The sequence below is a fragment of the Embiotoca jacksoni genome, unplaced genomic scaffold, assembly GCF_022577435.1.
Source record: "Embiotoca jacksoni isolate LCO1_2020_lvr unplaced genomic scaffold, fEmbJac1.0.p SCAF_15, whole genome shotgun sequence".
NCBI classification, from domain to species: domain Eukaryota; kingdom Metazoa; phylum Chordata; class Actinopteri; family Embiotocidae; genus Embiotoca; species Embiotoca jacksoni.
The window spans coordinates 1,262,394-1,284,852 of NW_027185285.1; the positions used below are offsets into that span (position 1 = coordinate 1,262,394).

Sequence of the window (22,459 nt, forward strand, 5' to 3'; positions counted from 1 at the left end):
TTGTGAAAATATCTCCATCTAAAATAAAACACCAACAACTTCCTTCAAGCTTCTTTTATTGAGATGACAGTTTGAATTTGCCTTGATTTACACAGTAATGGACATTTACAGTGAAATTATTACAAAACAAACTCGAGCACATACAGAAGAACAGAAAACTTCCTAAATGTCAATGTGATCAAAAACACAACTGTAAATATCGTCTCTAGTACTTGTTCCAGAAGGATTTAGTTTGACGGTGCAGAGAAGTCTAAACTTTGTCTAACCGGCCTCCTCCTCACTCTGGTGCTTCATCATCAGATCTCGTACGTGATGCCGCTGTCGAAAAGGTGTCTGCAGATTTATTAAGGCCTTTGCAGGTACTAAAATCTCTTTAACTCTGTAAAGCAGAATTACATGCAAATCTGAACCTACTTTAAATTTAAACTTCTTTTATATAGGATTTTCTATCATGTAAATTCCAATGTTAATCTTAGATTTCACTCAACAAGAAAGAAGCATTAAAACAGCGTTCAATATGTCTCACATTTTTAAGGAGTCAGCAGATACCCTGTCTGAGCTAACTACATGCTATTGACTGACTCCCTCTACTGGCCATTTTACCCACATCCTCGCCTCCATCATGACGCAGGATGGTGTCACACTCCAGGACCAGTTCTACACACATTCAATGTACTTGCAATGTTACAAACACCTGATGCCTGCACAAGGAGGGGCCACACTGAGTAACACCAAACTTCGTGTCTGTCTCGCTGTACTACTGTTGATGCACGACAATAAGTGAGTTGGATAGTTGGCATCAGTGCACATTTGTCATAATTTAACATCATTAGGTCGTAACTCGGTGGGCAAACTATAAATACACAAACACGTAAAACATCCAGTCAGTCACACAAATACACGCTCCAGGGACCACACATGAATTAACGAGTGAGTTGCAATAATGTGACACTGCTAGGCTGCATGTTTATAGTCCATTTACCAGTGAATACAATGAGGTGTATACATTTAAATAATACATAAGTCGACTCTTTCCTAATAGCCAACGAAGCCTACTCGACACAAGTGTCTTGAGCCTCGTATGAACTTTTGTCTGGTGATTGTCCATGTAACATAAAACACAAATCATTCTTTGTATCGATCACAAACCACCAGTTTCACTCGGTTTGCTCACTTTTGCACTTCCATTCATCTTATCACAGCACATTCTTAAAAATATAGCCTGTAAATGCCAGGTTTTTTGGCCAAATCTGTACATCTTCATACACTATTTGCAAGTCGTGCCTTTACAGTTGCAGTGTTTTCACCTGCTGTACATTCTGTCACTGTACAACTTTTTTATTATTATTTTTTTTTTGCACAGTCCTGCCCGTCTGTAACAGAAGAAAACCAGCAATGTTGAGGGGTTGTTTTGTTTGGAGGACTCTACAGAGAACAAGTACTGTACTTTCTTTATCCTGAGCATCCTAAAAAGCAACCGTGAATAATTTTTACTTTCAGGGCTGAGCAGTCTACAGTGAAAACACCAGAGCAGGTCTTCATTGCAGCGTCTGCTCATACAATACACAGTCAAAAGATTTACATTCAAAGCACTCCTTTCGACTATTTTTTTACTTGTTTTATATAAACCATAGGAATATAAAAGTCGCTTAACACATTATTCATATATTCACGTATACACTCAGTACATCCTACTTGCTATTGTGCATTTGCAACACACTGAGACATTAACATCATTGGTGGCTGAAAGAAGCTCATATCATTGCATGTTACTGCGAAGTGCGCTCATGCTCTACATATGCATAGCTGATATGTCACAAATGTCTTACCTTATATAATTTTTTTTACTATTCTTTTTTCATCTACACAATAGTGCTTTAGTGTTAAGGAGTGCTGCAGTGAGTGAGTGAGTGAGTGACGATGACTATAAGCTTTGGTTGCACCACACATCAAATGAAATGTCCCCTTCCTCCGAAAGAAGGACATTTTATTGGACTTTAGGTGGGAGTTTCAACTTTCCACTGAAAGCAGCTAAACAAGCAGCAGCAGCGATGACGTCATGGTCACCTGCTGTCCTACGGCGAAAATATTCAAGCGGTGTGACTTAGAAGTAAAAGATTTACACTCTTGTGGTCCTCTGTACATATGTTATTGTGTGTGTGTGCGTGAGTGCTTACTGTATATGTATGCTTCCCATATGGCCTTATGGCTGTTCCCTGAAAGTCGTACTTCTTTTATCTGTCATTAGAGATGTCTGCCGAGTCAAACACTCCGTAGCACCAAACTATTGGCAGCTCGATCGTAATATAAGCAACCAGTAGTAAGACAGAAGGAGTGAGAACTTGGATATATATATATAGACATCAAACAAAAAGTTTGGAAATTTGTGTTTGGTAGATTATTTCTCTGTTGTAACAATGCTTCTTGGCAATCCATTTTATACCGTTGGAAAGCCTGTTTATTTCCCTTTTAAACGGTGCCCGATTTGTAAAGAACATGCATTTGTGGGATGAGCAGCACAGCTGAGTATGTGGGTTGCGCCCATGAAAAATTTGCCAAATCTTCTCTGCCAATGCCAAACAGCTTATTCTGCTGTTGCTATTGACTCTTGTTTTGAGCTTCCGGTGCCCCCTGCTTGGCACCTGATTGCCGGCACCTGTGAGCATGGGCCCTGCTACAGTGGTCAATTGGTGTCTGCTCCAAGAATCGGCATGCCACGTTTGTCTGATCTTGATAAGGCCCATGCGATAGGGCAACTTCAAGCTGGTGTTCCGCAAAAGGAAGTTACGGCATTATTTGGAGTGAGCCCTAGTACCATCTCCAAACTGAAGGCCAAGTTCCATGAAACGGGGGATGTCAGAGACAGACCGCGAAGTGGGCATCCCAAGAAGACGACACCCCAAGAAGACCGGTTCCTCACCCTTTCAGCACTTAGTAACCGTAGGCTGTCTTCTACAGATTTGCAGTCAAGGTTTGCAGGATGATATGGCACACAGCCCAGACAATCCAGAACAGAGTGCACGCAGCCAATCTCCGGGCTCATAGGGCTGCCAGGAGGCATGCCGTACTGCCCTTCACCGTCAGGCCCGTTTGCGCTGGTGTCGGCAACACCTGCACTGGAACCTGAACATGTGGAGGAACGTTCAGCGATGAGTCCAGATTCTCCCTACGGAAGTTGGATCATAGGGTCAAAGTGTGGAGAAGACGGGGAGAACGCTATGCTGATTGCTGCACCGATAAGAGTAACACCTTTTGGTGGAGGCAGTGCGATGGTATGGGGCGGCATCTCCATCACTGGAAAAACCAGGCTTGTCTTCATTGGAGGCAATCTCAATGCAGAGAGATATCGAGATGAGATTCTGCAACCAGTGGCAATCCCATTTCTCCACAGTCTGGGACCGAACTCCATTCTCCAAGATGACAACGCTCGCCCCCACAGAGCGGGGTTCATCAGAGACTACCTCCAGAATTTGGGAGTAGAGAGAATGGAATGGCCACCCACATACTCAGCTGTGCTGCTCATCCCACAAATGCATGTTCCTTACAAATGGGGCACCGTTTAAAAGGGAAATTAACAGGCTTTCCAACGATATACAAATTTCCACTTTTTGTTCGATGTTTATATATATATATATCACTCTATCGATGGCTAGCTTCCTCACCTTGACTTGTTTTTTTTATTTCTGCAGTACACCACCAGTCTGCTGTAGCTCTCACACCCAGAGTATCTTCAAATCCTCACATTCTCATGTCCAAAGCCCCGTGGTTGAGAATGTGTTATGAATCTGAGCATACTGTAATCGGCAAAGCTGCTATCTACTGACACTTATGGCGTTTCTGAACCACTTACACGTGCCATTCTGTATAGGTAATGCACTGTTATAGGCTGCAATACAACAAATAGAAGCGTATATACCTTTTACAATCTTTATATGTGTCATCTCAAAGCTCCATGCTCGTCAGTGTGTTCTCTCTTTAAGTTTTTATTCATGACCACCAGCTTTGTAGCTTTGATTTGGATTTTCTTTACGCTAGTAAGTAATTCACCAGCGTGCAGATGTGCTCACTAGTCAAACCCAAAACATATCATGAGCTACGGTGTCAAAAAACGGCTCCGTGCGAGATTGTCATCGAAAGGTAAATTTTTTAGATGGTGATAAATCTATACAGGAAGCGATCGAGAGCGATCATCGGTCTCAAAAATGGCTCAGAACAGAAATCGATTAATAAAAGTCGGATTACTTAAAACTGATGTTCCAGTTTAACATCCCTTAAAGTCCCTTTCCCACAGTGTCTAATCTAAACCCTATCTGAATAAGCTATTATAGTTACTTCAGATCAAGCTTGCTCAGATGAGGCACTTCAGTATTTCACCCTGCAACACAGTGTGAGACTTGTTGGCTACTCATGCAACACAGGGCTTGATGTGAACCTTAAACCCAGCAAAACTAGAGCTTACCAAAATACTGGACGTACTATGTAGAGCACCAGGCATCATGTCCCATTCAACCGGGGAAAGAAACACAAACCAAAATGTAAAAAAAAAGAAAGAAAGAAAACAAAAGAATTAAAAAACTTAATACAGGTATTTGTGGTTTTTGTAGTGCTATTTCCCTCTCTCCAACCCCCCGTCCCCACCCTCCCCCCTGTCAAGCCCCCACCCGTTGTCCCAGAGGTCCTGTGATGCTAGCCGCTCCTGTACTCCTCTTCGATTTCTGGGAGCTTCTTTTTTTCTCTCCTCAGGGTCTCGGTCAGTGGCCTGGAGCTGCTGGGAGACTCCAGGTTTTTGGGTTCATTGGTGTGGTAGCTGCCCTTCTGCTGGTACGCATAGACGTAGATGCTGTACAGGCCTCCGAAGAGCAGCAGCAATGCCAGGATGACAATAACTGAGGGATAAAAATAGCACAGTCAGAGCTTTATCTGCAAGACAGTGAGGGTAGAGGCGCTCCTAAAAATACTGATGAGGAGCAGATGCTGTTTGACTGAATGTGCTAAATCATTCCGTTTTATCAGACAGACTGTTTGCATTTGCTGCGATTTGGATTTCTGCAACAGTGCACACTCTGTGGCTCTACAGGTGCTTTTTATCTGTCTGTTTCGGTATGATTTCACTGCACATACTACCAAGTTATTTTCATTTTTAGTCTTTTTGTTCGAGAGCTTTAGAGGGCAAAAGGAAAAAAGTACGCAAAGCAGATATTAACGATGGAGAAAGGAAAGAAAGAAGACCAGAAAAACTAAATTACAATGATAATGATAAAATGAAAATACAGGAAATGATTCTATTAAAATGCTTAAAAACGTTGCAGGTCAAGTCTTAGTTTCAGAGTGCCAAATAAGCTAGTCCATGTTTTTTCTTTATAAATATTGAAAGCTGTCTCACCAGATTTAGACAAGGCTTTCAAGACATGAAGCAGATAGCTGCCTTGCGACCTGAGAGGTCTGCTGGGTTTGTAAATTGAGAGCATTATCTGATATATGCTGTAGAGCCGGGCTTCATTTAGAGGAATTACAGGCCAGCAGTGGATTTTTCTGAAGATAGGAGCGACGTGCTCAGCTCTCCGTGTTTTGGTTAATATCCGGCAGATGCATTTTGAAATAGTTACATTGTCTTTGATTGATTACAGCTCAGATTTCATATGAAGATGGACTTGTAATCCAGCCGTCAAAATCATATAGGAGCTTTTAGCTACAAATGCAAATGACATCCAAACTAGATTTGTTATGAGACTGTTCATTTGAAAGACTGTGACTGTGAGGCTGCGAGCTCTGGCACCTACAACCAAGATTATTGTTGAGTAGTTCCAGCTGGAACAGCTGCCTCTGGCCTGGTTCTTCCTGTGTGTAGTCTTAATGTTCCCTCTGTGTTTGCTTTGGTTTCTGCTCACAGTCCATAAACATAGAGGTCAGGTGAAATGGAGACATTATATTGCCTGTAGATGTGTGTTTGTTTGTCAGTCAGGGTGTTCACTGTTTAATGAAATGGTGAAATGTCCACAGAGTTTTCTAGCCTTTCTGTTGATGCATGATGGGAAAGGTCTCTGCGCCTCAGGTTCATATCCTCAGTAAATGGATATAGAGAATAGACTGGTGCTGGTGCTGATGTAATTATAATATGTGGTATTATACAGTGCTTCTTTTTCTCTGGGAAAGGTATACTGCACCGAACATAACAAAACATATGCCTTCAATATCACTGTAAACACATTCGTTCGGTGGTAGAGCTGCAAATTGAATCCTATCAGTCATATTTAAAACAACAGTCAGAATTTCTCAGCCCTCTTATCCTGAGCAAGAAATCAAATAGGGAACATGTCTCATATCGGGGGCTCATTGATGGGAGGCCAGAATGGTGCACTAATCTGTAATGACATGATGATGTCCTCCACTAATGTCTCTGAAGCAAAATGATCTATTAAGCTGGAGCATCTATCAATGATGAACAGTAAGCTGGGCCTGTGTAGACTAAATATAGCTGATCCGGTAAAGGTCTCAGACAGGGATGGAGCGCAGAGTCTCTGTGCTGCAGTTTAATCCTGAGGCTCCAGCCTCTCCCGCTCATCAGGGGGACCTGCTCTAATTTTTTCTCCATCATCTGTAATGCTGTGCTGCAGACCGCTCATCTGCTCTCACCACTCAACGTGTCCTCTTGTAATAAGGTGCAGCGTTATCACGTGGATTACATCGGCTCACATGTTAGATATGTTCATTAACATAAAATCTACGATAACACATAGGAAGGAAGTACAATTCACAGTTGTACTATGAATTGTATGGACTATTAAATTATTATTATTTGTTTCCGCTTCAAGTATACATTTTTAAATTATTTAGAGGTGATGCCAGATCATTTTAAAATAAACTCGTACAGTATTTTCTGCAAATACAAAAGCCGTCAGTTTTCTCAGATGGATTTTACTGATACACTTAACTAGATTAAGAAGATAATACGACCTCACCTGAATAGAATCAAATATTATCTTGGCTATAATAACAGTGCATTAAAATTGTCTGGCTGTTTACTTTGCTCCATTTATGTTCTTTGGCTTTTCTCCCACATGTGATAAAACTGCGCCTGCAGTGGGAGGCTTGAATAAACACTCAAAAGATTGCGTTAGAATCTGACAACCCTGCTCTAATTTAGGATTAGAGGATTTTAGGAAAAAGGGAAAAAGAATTTCAAACGGCTGATTTGCATCATCTGGGACAGTTGGGAGACAGCGAGGAAACAAGGGAGAGGAGCTTCAAAATAAACAGAATAAATATCACAATATTGGACTTATTTTTGAATGAAACAAGTCAGTAAGAAAGCAAATATGCATTATTTTTGTCTTCAGGACAAAGTCTGATCAGAGAGTATCGAAGAAAAAGAATTAATCTTACCTGTTATCCAAAACAGACCGAGGTCATCATGGATATAAAAATACTCTGTAAGAGAGAGATATAGTCAAGTGAATGAACAGAAAATAATACTCCCTCCATGGATTGATACATCATTTTATGGACTCACCTATGGTCGTAAACCAGGGGTCCACCTCCCATGGCACATAACCCAGGACCGGAGGGAAGGCACCACAGTTGGACTCCGAGACGTAGCCTTGTGTCTTTACTGGAGGGTCCGTTTCATTTGGACGAAAGAGGGCCTTCAGAGGGGCGTAGACGTTGTATCTCACCCCCGATATGCAGCCAATGAAGCCCGGTGCGTTGTGCCTCTGGATCTCATAGTCAATGTCGCCAACCTCTGAAGGAGAAGACGCAAGAGATTAAACATCATACAAGTGTACGGCTTCATTCATAAATAATCCTGGCTGCAAGATGAGTACATCGCACATTCTTATTGAATAGGACTTTTACCCATAACTCTGCCCATGAACATGGACTTCGGAGAGTCAAACCTGGCATCTTCCACCAAAGTTATCTTTTCCACTATGGGTTCCATGTAATCCACCTTTGAGAAGAGAAAAAAATGTTATGAAAGCTTATCTTTACAGGAAATAGTCAATACATCTCTTACCAAATGTTAGCACAGTGAATGTGAAGCTACCACCAGCATTAAAAGAGCGGAAACAGGGAGAAACAACCAACCTGGCTCTGTTCAAAGGTAACAAAATCTATCCAGGAGATGCTAGCAGGCAGACTTTCTTTCCTTCAGAGACAGGCTTTCTGTTTCCAGTCTTTATGCTAAACTAAGCTAACCAGCAGCTGGTTATAGCTACAGATATAGAAGAGGTATCAATCTTCCTCTCTAACCCTAAATCTAATCCCAAAATGTCAGATGTGTATGGATCACTGTTTTCTTGTGGAAAATTAGGTTTTGCTTTGGAAAGGTCAGTCGGCTGAAAGTAACCACAGATCACAGTTTACACAGCGGCAGCAGTGAGAGCATGAACCTGTGTTTTGATGGTTCTATTGTGTCTGGTTATGTTCACGTAGTGAGGGTATCCGTCCGCCAGGTTTCGGTGAGTCAGCTGGTACTTGTGTGTTATGAGGCCCAGCTTGTACCTCAGATCGACACTACCTGAGGAAAAAAAAGAAATAGATTTGCGAGGCACTCATGCTTGAAAAAAATGAATATTTGTCAGCGAAAACACTTCTTTTTTTTTTAGCTTCTCCTACCATCAATCTTGAGGATGATAGCGATGTAGTCCTGGACGAAGGAGCTGATGTAGAGCAGCACAGCCGGCGTGCTAACAGTGCTGAAACTGAACTCTATGTCGTCTGCCGTGTCATTATAGCCCAGGCTGAAATTGTCAAAGTGCGGGTCGATCCAGTTGGCCCACGCTGCTTCATCCGATATGGGCTTTTTTCGTATGTTGTACCTCATCCACGACCCAATCTCAAAGTAAGCTCCAATGTCTTAAGAAAAAAATCACAGTGGAATCAGCATTTGTAGTTTTGTAATTTTTTGCAGCGCTGAAGAGAAACTTGTGTGGGACATGAACTCACCTTTATGGCAGTAGAAACCATCAAAAGCTGTGTTGTTACAGTCACAAGTGTAGGAAGCGTATCCCTCCATACACTGGCCGCTGTTTCGACACGGTATGGTAGCATTGAGACACTGTCCCGTGCAGTTCCTCCTCACACCCTGTTCTTCATTTACTTTGCCCTCTAAATCGAGAGGAACACCGTTCACCCGTAAACCTCGAAGGCACCCCAAGAAAGGTCTCAGAGTGCGGTTGGCTGCACCTGCGACAGATGATACTTTTATCAGTATATTATTGGGACATATTACATCTTTTTAATTTATGGCATTTTTAAACTTTAACATTTCCAAGTTTACCTCAGGCCACCTACCTACAAGCAGAGGATGTGTGAAGTCCATGGTGACAAAGGTCTGACCTGGGAAGCGTTTGACAGCCCAAGGCTGATAGTCGACTTTGATCCGGGCCAACTTCACATTAAGCTCAGCCTGAACAAAGTGCCACTCATTGTCGTTGAGAGGGAAAGGGGAGGTTAGGGTCACATTAATGATGCCATCGCCAACCATGAATATCAGCACAAGATTTTGGGTGGCTAGAAGAGAGAAGAAATAGAAAGTAAAATAATGAAAAAGGAAATGTACATTAACTCTTAAATAAATCTTTCAGTTGCATGATAAGAAAAACTCCTGGTAACAGGTGAATCCACTCACTGTTGAGCTCTACTCTTATGAAGTTTTTGAGGTGTTCATCAGAGTTCTCCAAGAAGACACAGTTGCCCACGTAGGTTTTGAAGTGGAAGGAGATGTCAATAGTGGTTCCAGGCTTCAAGGTGGGGAAAGTTATGTAGGTGGGTTTGGTGAAAGCGATGGTGTTCCAGATGTTTCCTGTGGTAAACAGTGAAATATTTTTGAAAAAAAACTCTTTTGCAACACTGAAGATTATTTTTTGAGTACATGTTTCAGCACAACCCATAATATTTAAGCTCACTGTCGCCATGGCAGCGGAGTGGCCCAATTGTAAATTTCGCCTCCGAGCCGGTCCTGTTGGTGTCTCCGACCACCATCCTCCTCACAGGCAGGTGGTCTCTGAAGTCCAAGTAGCCCTTATCTGAATACCTGAAAAGCCACAAAGGAGGTGATCAAACATGGATGTAAGTGTGAGAGATATAAGATAAACATGCTTAAGGTGTCCTTCTTTCACCATTGTCTATAGTCGGCGTCACAGTTGCATTGAAACTTGGGGTCGGTGCAGGTTTGGTTGATGGCGCAGCCACATTTTTGGACTTCTCTGAACGTTCCACCCCAGTAATAATGGCTCGCGTTGTTGCGACCAATCCAGTAACCAAAAGGTCTTCCGTCTATTTTGAAAAAGAAATTTGCATGTGTTCATCATCTTTGTCTTTCTTGTTGACTATCGGCTCATGACTAGAAGGAAACCTCGACTCATCCCACTCACTGGGGGTGTTGAGGAGGCGGGACTTATAGCAGGAGTAGTCGATCCACTGCTCGCAGTACATCGAGGTGTTGGCAAGAGCGGTGACCTCATCCCAGGAGGCGTTCCAGTAGTTGACATCTCCTATATACGGCCGGTCTATTGAACTCCCTGTCACCTTGGTACCATCGACTCGGTCATGCATGATCACCGTCCAAGCTTTATACGCTGCAGAGAGGGATAAGAGATGTAGGTCACAGTCAGGACATGTTGAAAGAGGAAGATTGGGAAAAAGATTTAGAAAAATTAAAAGCAATTTAACGTCTCATGAGGATAGACACAGAAAGCTTGGACACAGTGTACTGGTAGGAAGCCCCAACACACACAGACACAAACACAGCACCAGCTGGATCTATTTTGTTATGTCAATCTTTTTCATTTCTAATGAAATGTCTGTGCCCTCTTCTCATTCCTGGAACAAAATAACATGATTTGTTGTTTCCCAGCATTTCATGAACAATCCACAGATGATCCAGAAAACACTGATGAAGCTGTATGTTATTATTGACTACTTACATTTCATTTTGCAGTACACTTCAAATGGTTTGAGCGGCCCGCTGAGATCAGGATCGATGGTGTAGTTTCCAGACCAATATTTGCCACTGAGTCGGTACGCCTCGCATGACTCTTTATAAACCGCTGTTCGAGGAGGGAGATGATCAATTTGTCATCATTGAGAAGAAGCATAGCGGTGGCCGCGAGAAATTAACTGTAAAGAAAGACTTGCTGCAGTGATGAGATTATCAGCCAGGACTTACACATGTGACACACTTCTCCTTTATAGCCCGTGTTCTCACACAGGCAGATGAAGTCATCCCAAGACTGGATGCATCTGCCTTCATGTTCACACGGATTTGGGCTACATCTGCAAATAAAACAGATGCTTACTCTGAGTTTTTTTTATATCACAAAAGCAAGAAACATAGGTAATTGTCGGTTTCATTTCCTTTCTCTGAGATATTTGTTTAATTTCCTTTCTCTGAGATATTTGTTTCATATTGAGAGTCTTTGGGCAGGGTTTATGGGTGGGAATTTATTATTGAATGCCACCACCTCGAAGGAAATGATCCCTCACTATAATTCAGCCCCATACCGACCACAAACATCATAATGAGATTTCACTACACATGATAAATGAGTCAGTATGACATGCCATAGTAAATCATCATTGCAGTGCTGCATTAGTCTTTTTTTTTAATCAATCTGAATCAGTCATGTTTGCACATGGTACCCAGTGTATTTCCTACCTGTCAGTGATCCCACAGGTTCCTAACAAGAGCTCAGCATATCGCCCCCACTGTCGCTGCAGAATAATGTCAATATCAAGTTGCTCATTGTCTATGAAGATATGCTGCATGCAGCCATGGAAGCGATTCAGCTTGGTCTCACACCTCCTTATCGTGTTGTTGGTTTTTGGACAACCTGAGGGCAGGAAAGCAAATGTTATACAACTTAAAGAGTACAGATTTGGGCTATGTGATCATTTTGTTGTTCAAGTCGTCGCCTCACCTCCAAAAAAGTAGCGGTCCCCTGTTCGAATGGTGAAAGGGTTGGTGATCTTTAGTGGCGAGCCCTCCTCCTCATCGATGGTGAGAGTCAGCAGGTTGTCTCTGGCTGCCAAGTCCACCGTGTGCCAGTAACCGTCATTTAGCCGGTATCCTGAAGAGCAAGACAAAGCATGAGAGCAGAAGAGAGCTCATACATTTGTTAGCTAACGCCTGCCTCTGAACAGGGACCGTCCAGTCGTAGTTTAGCAACCTTTTGGATTCCTACACATGATCAAACGATGTGCTTGGGACTACAAGAAAAGCTACACCTACTCCGTTTCCAGATATTGTGCAGCTAACGTTTTGCAAACAGTCAGTTGCAAGAAGCAAAGAGTATCGCATGTTCCAAAAGCTCCCAAAAGCTCCACCTGCAGCAAACTGGAGTTTCTTCTTGCCGGGTTGGAAAATAGTGACGTTGATCTGTCCCTCGCTCAGACCCAGCTCAAGAGCTCCCAGGTCATCAGCGAAGCGCGTGAACATCAGCAGCCCCGTGTAGTCCCATGAGCGGAACTTGAACTTGACAAACATGCGAGGCCTCCGAAAGAAGCCCGGCACCTGCAGGTAGTTGTTCGGCCCGGCGAAGGTCATCGGTTTGAGCAGAATGTCACGGCAGGCATAATGCATCTTTTTCTAGATAGAAAAAATAAATTAGATCTTGTTAGTCATGGTGAGACCATTTCCAGTGATTGTGATTGCACTGTGGGCATGAAACAGATACAATAATTAGATAAAATTGCAAGTACTCTCTTTGTCTTGTAGTATTGTTGTTTAATGTGTTAGTTTTTGTAAAGCCTTACCTTTTGTGGTATGCGGATTTCAGGTTCTTCTCTCTTGGCCATGTTGATAATGTTGATGCCATTGATGAAGACATTTTCTAGGCAGCCGCGGAAATTCGGTGTGGTCGGCAGGTGGGGCAAGTTTTTCTCAATTACTCCTCCTACATACATCTAAGTGACACATATTAAGATATTCAGTTACCTTCATTAGCCAAGAGCATCATCCCACAATATTTATGTCATCAAAGGAGGATAATTATTACAGATACCGAGTTACCTGTGTGTCTAGATCCAGATAAGTAAACTCTCCTTTACAGATAGCTGTCACTGTCTGACTGTCCACTGTGAAGTTCACCTGTCGACCATAGCGCTTGATAGTGACATAGTGCCAGTGTAGGTTATCGAGAAGGCTGCCGGCGGTCAGCGTAGTTCGACCATCAACTTTGTGTACATTGCTGCTTCCTGAAAAACCGAGAGCAACCACAGAAGGAAATCAAACATAAAAACAAAAGCTACGATCTGCGATAAATAATATAAAACTGAGAGAAAATGCAGCATCTTTCACATCAAAGGAACTGTGAAACTCCGGTCAATAACCCAACCATCCATACCAAGATCTCCACCCACACGATTTGTCTTTATTTCCAGACTCTGAAAAGTCTGCTTTTCTCTGAGATGGATGTCATTGTCATTTTTATTTTCTTTACCGGCTATAACAACACAGCCTGAATATATTAGTCTGGCTACACTTTACTGGGGATTGTTTTTACTTGTGGCATCATAATGGGCGTAGACCTCTATTGGAGGAGCCTTTAATCAATTTGACCACCATATGACATGGTTGTTGTGACACATGTTGTGTGGGAACTCACCAAGCTCTCTGAGACCCTCCCCAAATGAGAGCAGAGTGCAACACCTCGTTAGGAAATGGCTTATAGTAAACTTTTTCTTTATTTTAGGCATTGTTCCTTCTCAGGTTACAATTCCTCCATATTTGCTAGCTTTGCTAAAACTGTTCGTAATCGCTTTATCTGGTTCTATAGCTGCTGGCATTGTTGGAATTACTTGACTTCAACCTTGTCACACTCCAGTAGTCGCTGATTGATCCGGCCACTCAGATTAGCCAATCTGGGGTTTGCAGACTACAATCACTGCAAAGACTAAAGCAGAGCCCGGCCAAAAACAACGTCCCTTCCATGAGTTTCAAAATTTCTATTCAGGCTGTACCAAGGCTGATGTGCAGGTAAAGACGGCCTTTCTTCAGCTCCACGGTGAAGAGGTCTCCTTGAATCCCCTCGCTGTGCAGCAGCAGACCATCCTGCTCCAGAGTCTTAAAGTTTATGGCAATGTGATCGTGCAGGGTCCGGGACCTTTTCTCCGGGTACATGTAGACCACGGAGTCGTCCCCATTGTACTGAAGCACGTAGGAATCTGAAACAGATTTCAAGCTGGATTCACTCATATTAACATAACTGCAGAGGATTTAGATATAAAATACTGCTCAGGATGTTTTATGTAATATGTATATTTAAGGATTATGAGATCCTCGGATGTGTTTGGCATTTTTAGCTGGTGTTTGAAGTTCATTAGAATGAATCAGGGGACACTGGGACCTATACTACTGGGAACATACCGTAGCATATCTGGCACTTAGATTTAGTGGTATATTGTCAAATATGACTCAGCACTGGGACTGTCCCTGGATGTGACTCAGAATCAGTAAATCCCCCCCATCAGTCATTTTTACCATAAGAGCAGCCAAACAGCTCCAGCCTCACACCAATCTTCCCTCCGTTCTCCGTGTTCCACGCCAGAGGCAGCAGGCGAATGTGTTTAGCAGTAAAGGCGTAATGGAAGACATTCCTCTTCACCTGATAATAATTCCAGTTACCGGGCATCGTCTGAAAACAGATGAGACAGGGAAAGAGAGTGGAGAGAGTTATTGAGCCACTGCAATGGTGTTAACGCCTTATTAAGAGACTGGAGATGAACTGATGATGAGATTAGCTTTGTCAGTGTGGAGAGAGATAATATGCTGGGCTGTCTTTGTTTCAGTGCCAGTGACAATGGATATAATAGAACACCCACTGAATCCAAAACCGGCTATAAAGATTACTTCTGACTAGTTAATCCTCGACTTATCCCTGTTATGGTCCTCATCCCAACCCGAGCGTTCTGGCTCAGTGACACCTACAGAGTTGCCTCCTTTCATGATGTACGGCGTCCAGGAGTCGGGTCGGTCTCCGTAGAGCAGCGTGTACTTGGTGACCCAATCATAGGAGTTGAAGGTCCCCTGGGTGGCGATGGCCACCAGCCGATACTTCCTGCCCAGGTCTACCTGCAGCCACGGCTGTCTGTCCCTCGGGGAAGGGGACCAGCCACTGCTGCCTGAGGGGGAGAAAGATTAAGGTTGGATTTTGGAGTGACATACAGTTTGTCAAGGATAAAATCACGGCCAAAGCAGTTGTGACCTCACAGATCTGACTTCACTCTGACTTCGATCTTAATGTAGTCATTTTGAATTTGGGTCAAACTTTATTGAGCATGAAATTTACAGCTGACCTACTGTTATAATGTCTGGAATTCGACAAGCACTTAACATTTCACAGATTCGCCTTAATTTCCCATTAATGGCTAGGGTAGCAAACACCGCTTGTAAGCACAACAATTGACACCTTTTAAATTGACATGGTGGCCTTGTTATCAAACCCTTGCTTATCTAAACATCCGGCTGTGACAGACCAACATTAGCATTTTCTTGAAGATAGCTTCTGTCAACCTGGTCCAATATTCACCTCCTCTTCGTTCTGTTTTCGGTCCTTTCAACTCCTGGTGGAAATAAGTCCCTCTAGCTGGTAAATCCTCCACTATTTTCACCTGCTAGTAGCTTATTTTGTCTGCTGTACATTTGGTGCTGAGCAGGTAGTTTACATTCATTTTTAGGAGCTTTCTTCACTGAAAACAGCAAAACAGTGAGCAGAATCTTGCTATGAAGCTCCATAAAGCAATAGAGAGCTGCAGATACAGTTAATAATTCTCCACAGGTGCATCACTATGAGTGGCCCCCTTCACATTATGAAACGTGGAGTCATGGCAGGCTTATTGACATCTATAATGCTAGTGTGAATAATATCATTCATAATGGTTCTACTCCTTTTTGATGTTACAATGCACTGTGATTACTGGCACACCGGCTTGCTTTATGGGTGCAACTAAATGGAACAGAGCCATCATTGATGTTATTAGTTGCACTCTTGATTTGTAGATAAGTTTAAATGTCTGCTGTGTGTTAGATCCGAAAGGTGATGGCATAAAATTAGAGATGAACTGTACATAACAAGCAAAAACTTACCATACAATTTGGCAAAATTAGCAGAGTACAGAAAGTTATATCTGGAAGAGGCCAGGAAGGAGGAGGCGTAGAGCCCAGACATGAGTGGATCGACACATTCTCCTGCAGTGACAATATGAAGGACACAGAGGTCAGGTGTTATTAAAAAGAAACTTCTCATTATGCAGCATTCAAAATTTCACAGTTCTGGATCACAAAGACGGGCAGGGCTGCACAGCCTGATAAGAAAACACCCTCTGGAGTTTAATTAGATGTCAGTGCATGCTTGTGCCAGACAAAAATACACATTAGACCGGATCAATTCAATTAACTTTAAAGTATAGCACAAACGCATTTAGTTTTTTTTACCGGTTAAAGTATACAGAAAGAAAGAGTAAAGGTTCATATTTCACAGTGAACCACGGTCTCTAAATGGCCTCCTTATAAGCAGGTGGACCAGAACTCCCGAATCTAATCGACTGTCCTGACGTCTACGCGGAGAGTGAGCCATCCTTGCATCTTAGCGGTAAAACAAGAGACAAACAGCTACTGAATATGCATCTCTCAGGGATAAACAATTGTAAATGTCATGCAGTTACATAACCTCTCTTCTTCAAAAGAAGACAAAAATAGATCTGGTCTTGTGTTGTTCGGTGCTGCAGAAACAGAGAGCCTGTTGATGCTTGCATATTATATATTTATATATAATTTATTGAGAAAAAAAGATTATTGTGGGTGTGAGAGTCAGAATCAAATTATGAGTGTGTCTTTCTCATGGTGAGTTGCTATTCTGCTTGTAGTTATGAGACTGATAGCACCATCACCCATCTGTTCAGGCTCTCTCCCCAGCCCATAATTCTACCTAATCTTGCTTCTGCCACAGCTGTGGATAAACGTCCGCTGCCCTCACCTCAAGCTGCGAGAGAAACACTGTCTCATTTTAAGTGCCAAAGTATGGTGCCCAGAGATTTAATATAGATAGACGGGTAGGGTTTTACTTGAAGGAGAAAGCAGGTATACATACAAAAAAAAAATCGAATGTTTTGATCTGTGTTTGTCCAGCTATCACTGAAAAAATTTAAACCAAAGCAGCTCCAATCTGACCTTCCTCTTTTAACGGTATAATCCTCTCTAAACAGTTGGCGTTGTTTACTGGCAAACATGAGTTCTGGCATCGTAAGTCCTGTTCCTACAATCACAGAGGTCATGGAGCGTAGGAAAAGCGAAGTAGACTGTGGCTAGCGACAGAAAACATGAGCAGAATTAGTATGCAGGCTGTAGCTGGATGAGGAAGAGTGCAGCATAGCCTCAGATTTAAAGTGACTTTGAAGAGGAACAGACTGTGATCAGCACGGACCTTACAGTGAAGAAATATGAATGAGGAATTAGACGCCTATTGTCACATGAAACCTGCTGGCCATTTACAGCATATACATGCACCATTTTCCACCTCATCTGCACGAGTTAGACGAGAATATTCTATTTACAAAACATGTCACCTTTCATGCAAGGACACGCTGCACACTCAGGTGGAAGAAATGTGCTGAGCGAGAGAAATATGACCTTGACTTTCTGCCTCTGTCTCCATTCTGACATCTTCCTTGCACAGAAAGTCACGGCTAAGCTGCAGATAATCAATAACAGTGCTGCATCAGTACATTACTGCACTGTAGAGACATTTTCCAGCGATGCACTGCTCAAATGTCCATTCACACAAATACACAATTACGCCAGCAAAGCTTGTTTGCTGCTAAAGGTTAAGGAGTATTGATTTTTTTTTTTAAATTCCTCAATTAGTAGCAAAGAGAGAGAAGTTTGACTTTAAATGTGAAGAGTATCTCCATGCCAGACTGCAGCAGGTTAACCCAGGCCACTAAGCTCCTCCTCAAATCGAGCCTGTCACGCACTCCGCACCCCTACCTCTTCACCGTCACGCTTCCTCTCTCTCTCACTCTGACTCCTCTCCTTTTATCTCCATCCCAACTCTAAAAATCATCCTCTCTTTCTCACTTTCATTGCATCCTGTTACCTCATACTCTTCCTCATCATCATCATCATCTTTCTATTTTTTAGTTCTGTCGCACGCTGCCTCCCTCTACCCAAGCGGGCGTTGTCATGTTGCAGCAGTTAAAGTGTACCTGAAGCCTGTGCCGTGGATCCAGCCACCAGGTTTTCACCCTTCTCTTTCTGATCCTGCACCCCAACCCTCTTCCGACTCCGACTCCCCCCTTCTCTGCACCACACAGAGTAGGCTCTCTCTCCATTTATCATTAAGGGGGTGTAGGGAACAGTGTGGCTGTGTGGAGCACTAGCACCACTCCTGCTGAATCATCAGTCTGCTACAAGTGTAGGCTGGCCTGACATATCATTACCGTTGGTTACAGTATGCAGAGAGGCACCTCCTACGGCTGTTATTGGACAATCATGCATGGCAGCTGAGCATTCAGAAAGTAGCATTGTTCGAGTGAAGATGTGTCTATGAACGCAAGTCTCATCCAAAAAATAAAAACATACGAAAAATAACAGCATACAATATATCATGTTCTGTTAAAGGGGGTTTAATAAATGATTCAAACCCAGGCAGGCATCACGGTGGGTGGGGTCTGACTGCTGTCCAGGATGAAGACAACAAACCATGCAGAAAATCTGAGTCATATTCAGACTTAATTTCAGATCTGAAAGAGCTGCATTATTTTGTCCAAAAGCACAGAGCAGCTCCTTCTCTAGTTAACAATTCCCCTCACATGGACCAAACAGTCAGTCCCCTTCTGCTTGGGCTGCTAACCGTGACAGAACGCACACAGCAGAAACTTCAGATTTATGCACGTGTCACGCCATCCTGATTCAAACACACAAGCCCCTCAGAGAGCGAGTGTCAGCTCCACCCGGGGTTGGTTTACAGTGTTCCGGGATCTGTGGCTCCATTTTGATCTGGCACGGTTACAATGTCCATATCCTCATGCAATAAAATAGCAACAAGAACTTTTACCAGCCTTACAGGCCTCCACTTACTGGTTAGGTATGCAGTGATCAATAAGGCTCTCAAACATGCATCATGGTCTCTCCCACTCATTCCTGCTTTAATATAGCAAGAGTACCAACTTCCCAGCACAACATGTAATGCGAGTCCTCACAATCAGCAGGCAGCATGGCATCATATGTTTTTTCAGAAATACCACAAATCATAACAGCAATAGCACAGTACACAGATGGGAACGTTATTTCCCTGCTCAGAAAAATTTAGCCTAATATTTATCTTAGTTGGATCCACTTATGCTTTTACAGAGCACACAAGCTTTAGTTTCACTGAAATATTATAAAGGTAATCTCAATTTCTGTCCTAATACAATAAATGATATGCTGTGTTTACCACCAGTTATGGCTGTTGTCTGTTCCCTGTAAATTCGCAACATCCAAAATTCCCCATTCCAAACTCAAGGAGTCACATGACATCTCTTTAATCTTCCCTGAGTCATGCAATGCTCTGTATGGGGTTTAGGTAACAATTAAGATCCTCTGAGTGCGTCGTGACATTGACATCATACGTAAAGCGTATTGGTATGCACACAAGCTCTGTCATGAATGGGTGCAGCGCCTTTTTAGCGAACCCAATTTTAGCCCCAAACATATCCCCACCTCGCTCCAAGTAAATCCACCGCATGGCTGCTTCAGCGGTCTTTGCATTGTTTATGAATTCCCTGTCAGGTGCCAGCAGCATGCAGGGCTTTAAGGCCAGGTGATGGGGACGCAGGGTTCCCAAAAAAAAAAAAAAAAAAAAAGTACTGCAGTGGGCTGGTCCCGGCCGGGAGGCTGCTGCCTCAACCGCCACTGAGAAAATGTGTTCAACGCATTTTCAGCAACACAACAACAACAACACACACTATCGATACGATCGGGCAATTATTAGGCTACACTAGAAACAACCCCAAAAAAACTGATTCGTGCTTTGAAAAGAAGTAGAGTTGAGCCCGCACGCTGCAGAAAACTTGCGTGCTGCCGGCGAGAAAGCACTGCAATGCAGACAGTCCTGTGCGGAGGGGATCACCGTGTGCAACTCCTGCAGGACCGACGCAATTTGCTTCCACACTTTTTTTGCGTTATCAGACAAACCAATGCTTTGACATTTTAATAAACAGAACAAGCCACGAAAATGAAATAATCTGGGTTTGACCACTATGTCTGTTTTTTTTTGTTGTTTTTTTTTATCGCAGCGTGTGTTGCCCTTCAAACATCCCAACATTTCCGGTTACATTTTTCTCAGTCCATTGGTATTTTTCACTTATTAGGCTATATTATCCTGCAACTTTTTCTCAGCATATGATCCTATACTAAACAATCTGCAGATAATGAACATCTTGAAATATTTTAATAACATTCTAGCAAACGATAATATATGAACAATTGCTGTTTCACAAGACTTACGTGATGAGCAGTGTTGAAAACCCAAAAACAAGAGGCATGTGCTCAGTATTTTGCAAGTCATCCTTCACTTAGTACACGTTTCTCCGTATAGGCATATGTTAATTAGATCGTAGATTGTTCTGCAGCATTCTCTCACCCCCCTTTAGCCCAACTTTAACTCGCACAGCTCCCAACTCCTCTTCCCGGGATCTCGGGCAGCCTCTACCGGGTCGGGGACGCGCATCGGATGCTGGTGCGGATGCTGCGCTTCGCCGAGAGCGCGCACTTCTTCTTTTATATCCTTTAAATCGTTTTATCTTTACATGACAGTCATGCAATGCTGTGGCTCTTTCGACACATTTGTAGATGTGTTGAATTAGCAGCGTGCGTTTAGGCCAGGTGGGAGTGAGGTTCTGTTGCGTCTCTTCCGCAGGAGTCTGAAATTTCCGAGGCAGAGGAGACTGGATGGGAGGAAGGGGGGAAAAAAAACTTTTTAACTCCTCTGCAAACGGAATTTCCAGCAAATGAGAATAATACGAGTAGACTTCAATCCCTAAAACAGTATTGTGATCCAAAAGATGAGTTTTCCACCAGGGCTGGATCGTCAATGATCAAAGAGATTTATTCCTTGTTTCGTTGGCCCATGCATCTCCTGTCCTCCTTTGGCACAGTTTTCATGGCTGCCAACTGTCCAAGTGGGCACTGCGTTGGTGAGGTGGTGGTTAAAAAGTCTTTCTCTCCAGGAAAGCAGTTCTTAACTTATTCCAAAAATAGAAAGGAGGTCCTTAACATCCTTCATAAGCAGAGAATGACATCAGACCAGCAGGCTGCACAGCTCAGCTGGTTGTCCATCTGACTTCGTCCAGGCAGTTGATCCCAAGGCATTCGCATATATGCCCAAAGCAGAGCAGGTTACAGGATGAGGATGCCAGCTGTGCCTGAACTCAGACTCATCCCTGCAGACATACACACTCACAATGGCGTGGGGGCTGGGTGAAACCAAGGCAGAGAGGGATTTGTGGCAATTTGTGGCACACTGACCACAAAATAAAAAGGCTTTAGGATTAAGAAGTAGGTTTATGGGACGGCAGTGTGTCTGTGATGAAGTGAGATTGAATGGCTGGGCCAGTGTGGGATTTACAGTGTTTTCAATCAAATCAGATTGTTAGTTCGTAAGCTCCCTGTCACTGGTTTCCCCCTTGAAATATCATCGGAGTGTAGAATTATGTCTGTAGATAGAAGACAATGGCAAACAGGAGAAAATGACATGGGAGAGTAAAGTAGGACATCAAATCAGCAGAGGAAACTGGCTGCGCATGGGCCCCGGGCGCTGTTTGAGTATTTATTTAACTGGCACGACACAAGTATGAAAATAATTTGGTGAACTAATCTATCTCAATCAGTGGAAATCATTTTATTCCTAGAGGGCCCTGGGTATTCAAGAGAGGTTTTAAGATCATTAATGTCCAGTAATCCATATCATTTTATCTCAGATGATTTGTTTCAGGGAGTCTCAACTGAAGTTTGATGCCATATTTTGCCAATTTTTGGAATTCAAATATGTTTGTATCAAGTTCATAATGCAGTAAACTTTTACCTAATTAAAGGTAAAGCAGCAAGCAAAGAGGATTATTTTATTTCTTCAACATAAGTGTAAACATAAGAATAAAAGAAAAACATACAGACGTGTGCACACCCTCCCTCTCATACAGCGACACTAACTGTAGCTTAAATGTGAGGATTGTTGTTTAGCTGGTTTGCCATCTGTTTCCCTAATGACCTTTTACATTTGACCTTGTGGTAACCATAGCGACCAGTATAGAGGAGACCTAATATGATCTGGCTGGGGTTAAACCTCTCATCTGGATAAAAAAAATAAAAAAAATGGATTTCAGATGTGACAAATTGCGATTAAGAAAAGCAACCAGAAGCATAATTTCGAGAAATATGTCTCAGTCTTTCTAGTACAAACTCGCTCTTAAAGTTACAGTG

General features: G+C 42.8%; 1 protein-coding gene across 1 annotated transcript; it reads right to left on the reverse strand.

The window, feature by feature from the left end:
• Nucleotides 1-39: 39 nt before the first annotated feature.
• cntnap1 (contactin associated protein 1) lies at nt 40-21,293 on the reverse strand. Its single transcript, XM_069148685.1, has 24 exons — nt 20,489-21,293; nt 16,088-16,189; nt 14,930-15,123; nt 14,483-14,636; nt 13,963-14,166; nt 13,013-13,197; nt 12,757-12,906; nt 12,328-12,589; nt 11,922-12,071; nt 11,660-11,834; nt 11,171-11,277; nt 10,929-11,051; nt 10,377-10,580; nt 10,122-10,278; nt 9,909-10,036; nt 9,632-9,805; nt 9,295-9,513; nt 8,947-9,186; nt 8,617-8,856; nt 8,391-8,518; nt 7,855-7,948; nt 7,511-7,741; nt 7,384-7,428; nt 40-4,886 (listed from the first exon to the last, which is right to left on the reverse strand). The coding sequence occupies exons 1-24, from the start codon at nt 20,547-20,549 to the stop codon at nt 4,687-4,689; spliced, it is 3,927 nt and encodes a 1,308-aa protein (XP_069004786.1). The 5' UTR covers nt 20,550-21,293; the 3' UTR covers nt 40-4,686.
• Between the last annotated feature and the right edge of the window lie 1,166 nt (nt 21,294-22,459).

What these genes read in the sequence shown, in the direction of transcription:
- cntnap1 (XM_069148685.1), bottom strand. Translation starts at nt 20,549, where the DNA reads ATGACTTGCAAAATACTGAGCACATGCCTCTTGTTTTTGGGTTTTCAA. An exon ending in TCATGAAAGGAGGCAACTCT is followed by an intron (nt 14,637 to 14,929) that starts GTAGGTGTCACT and finishes ATCTGTTTTCAG; the next exon opens with ACGATGCCCGGTAACTGGAA. An exon ending in GCTGTTTGGCTGCTCTTATG is followed by an intron (nt 14,167 to 14,482) that starts GTAAAAATGACT and finishes AATCTGTTTCAG; the next exon opens with ATTCCTACGTGCTTCAGTAC.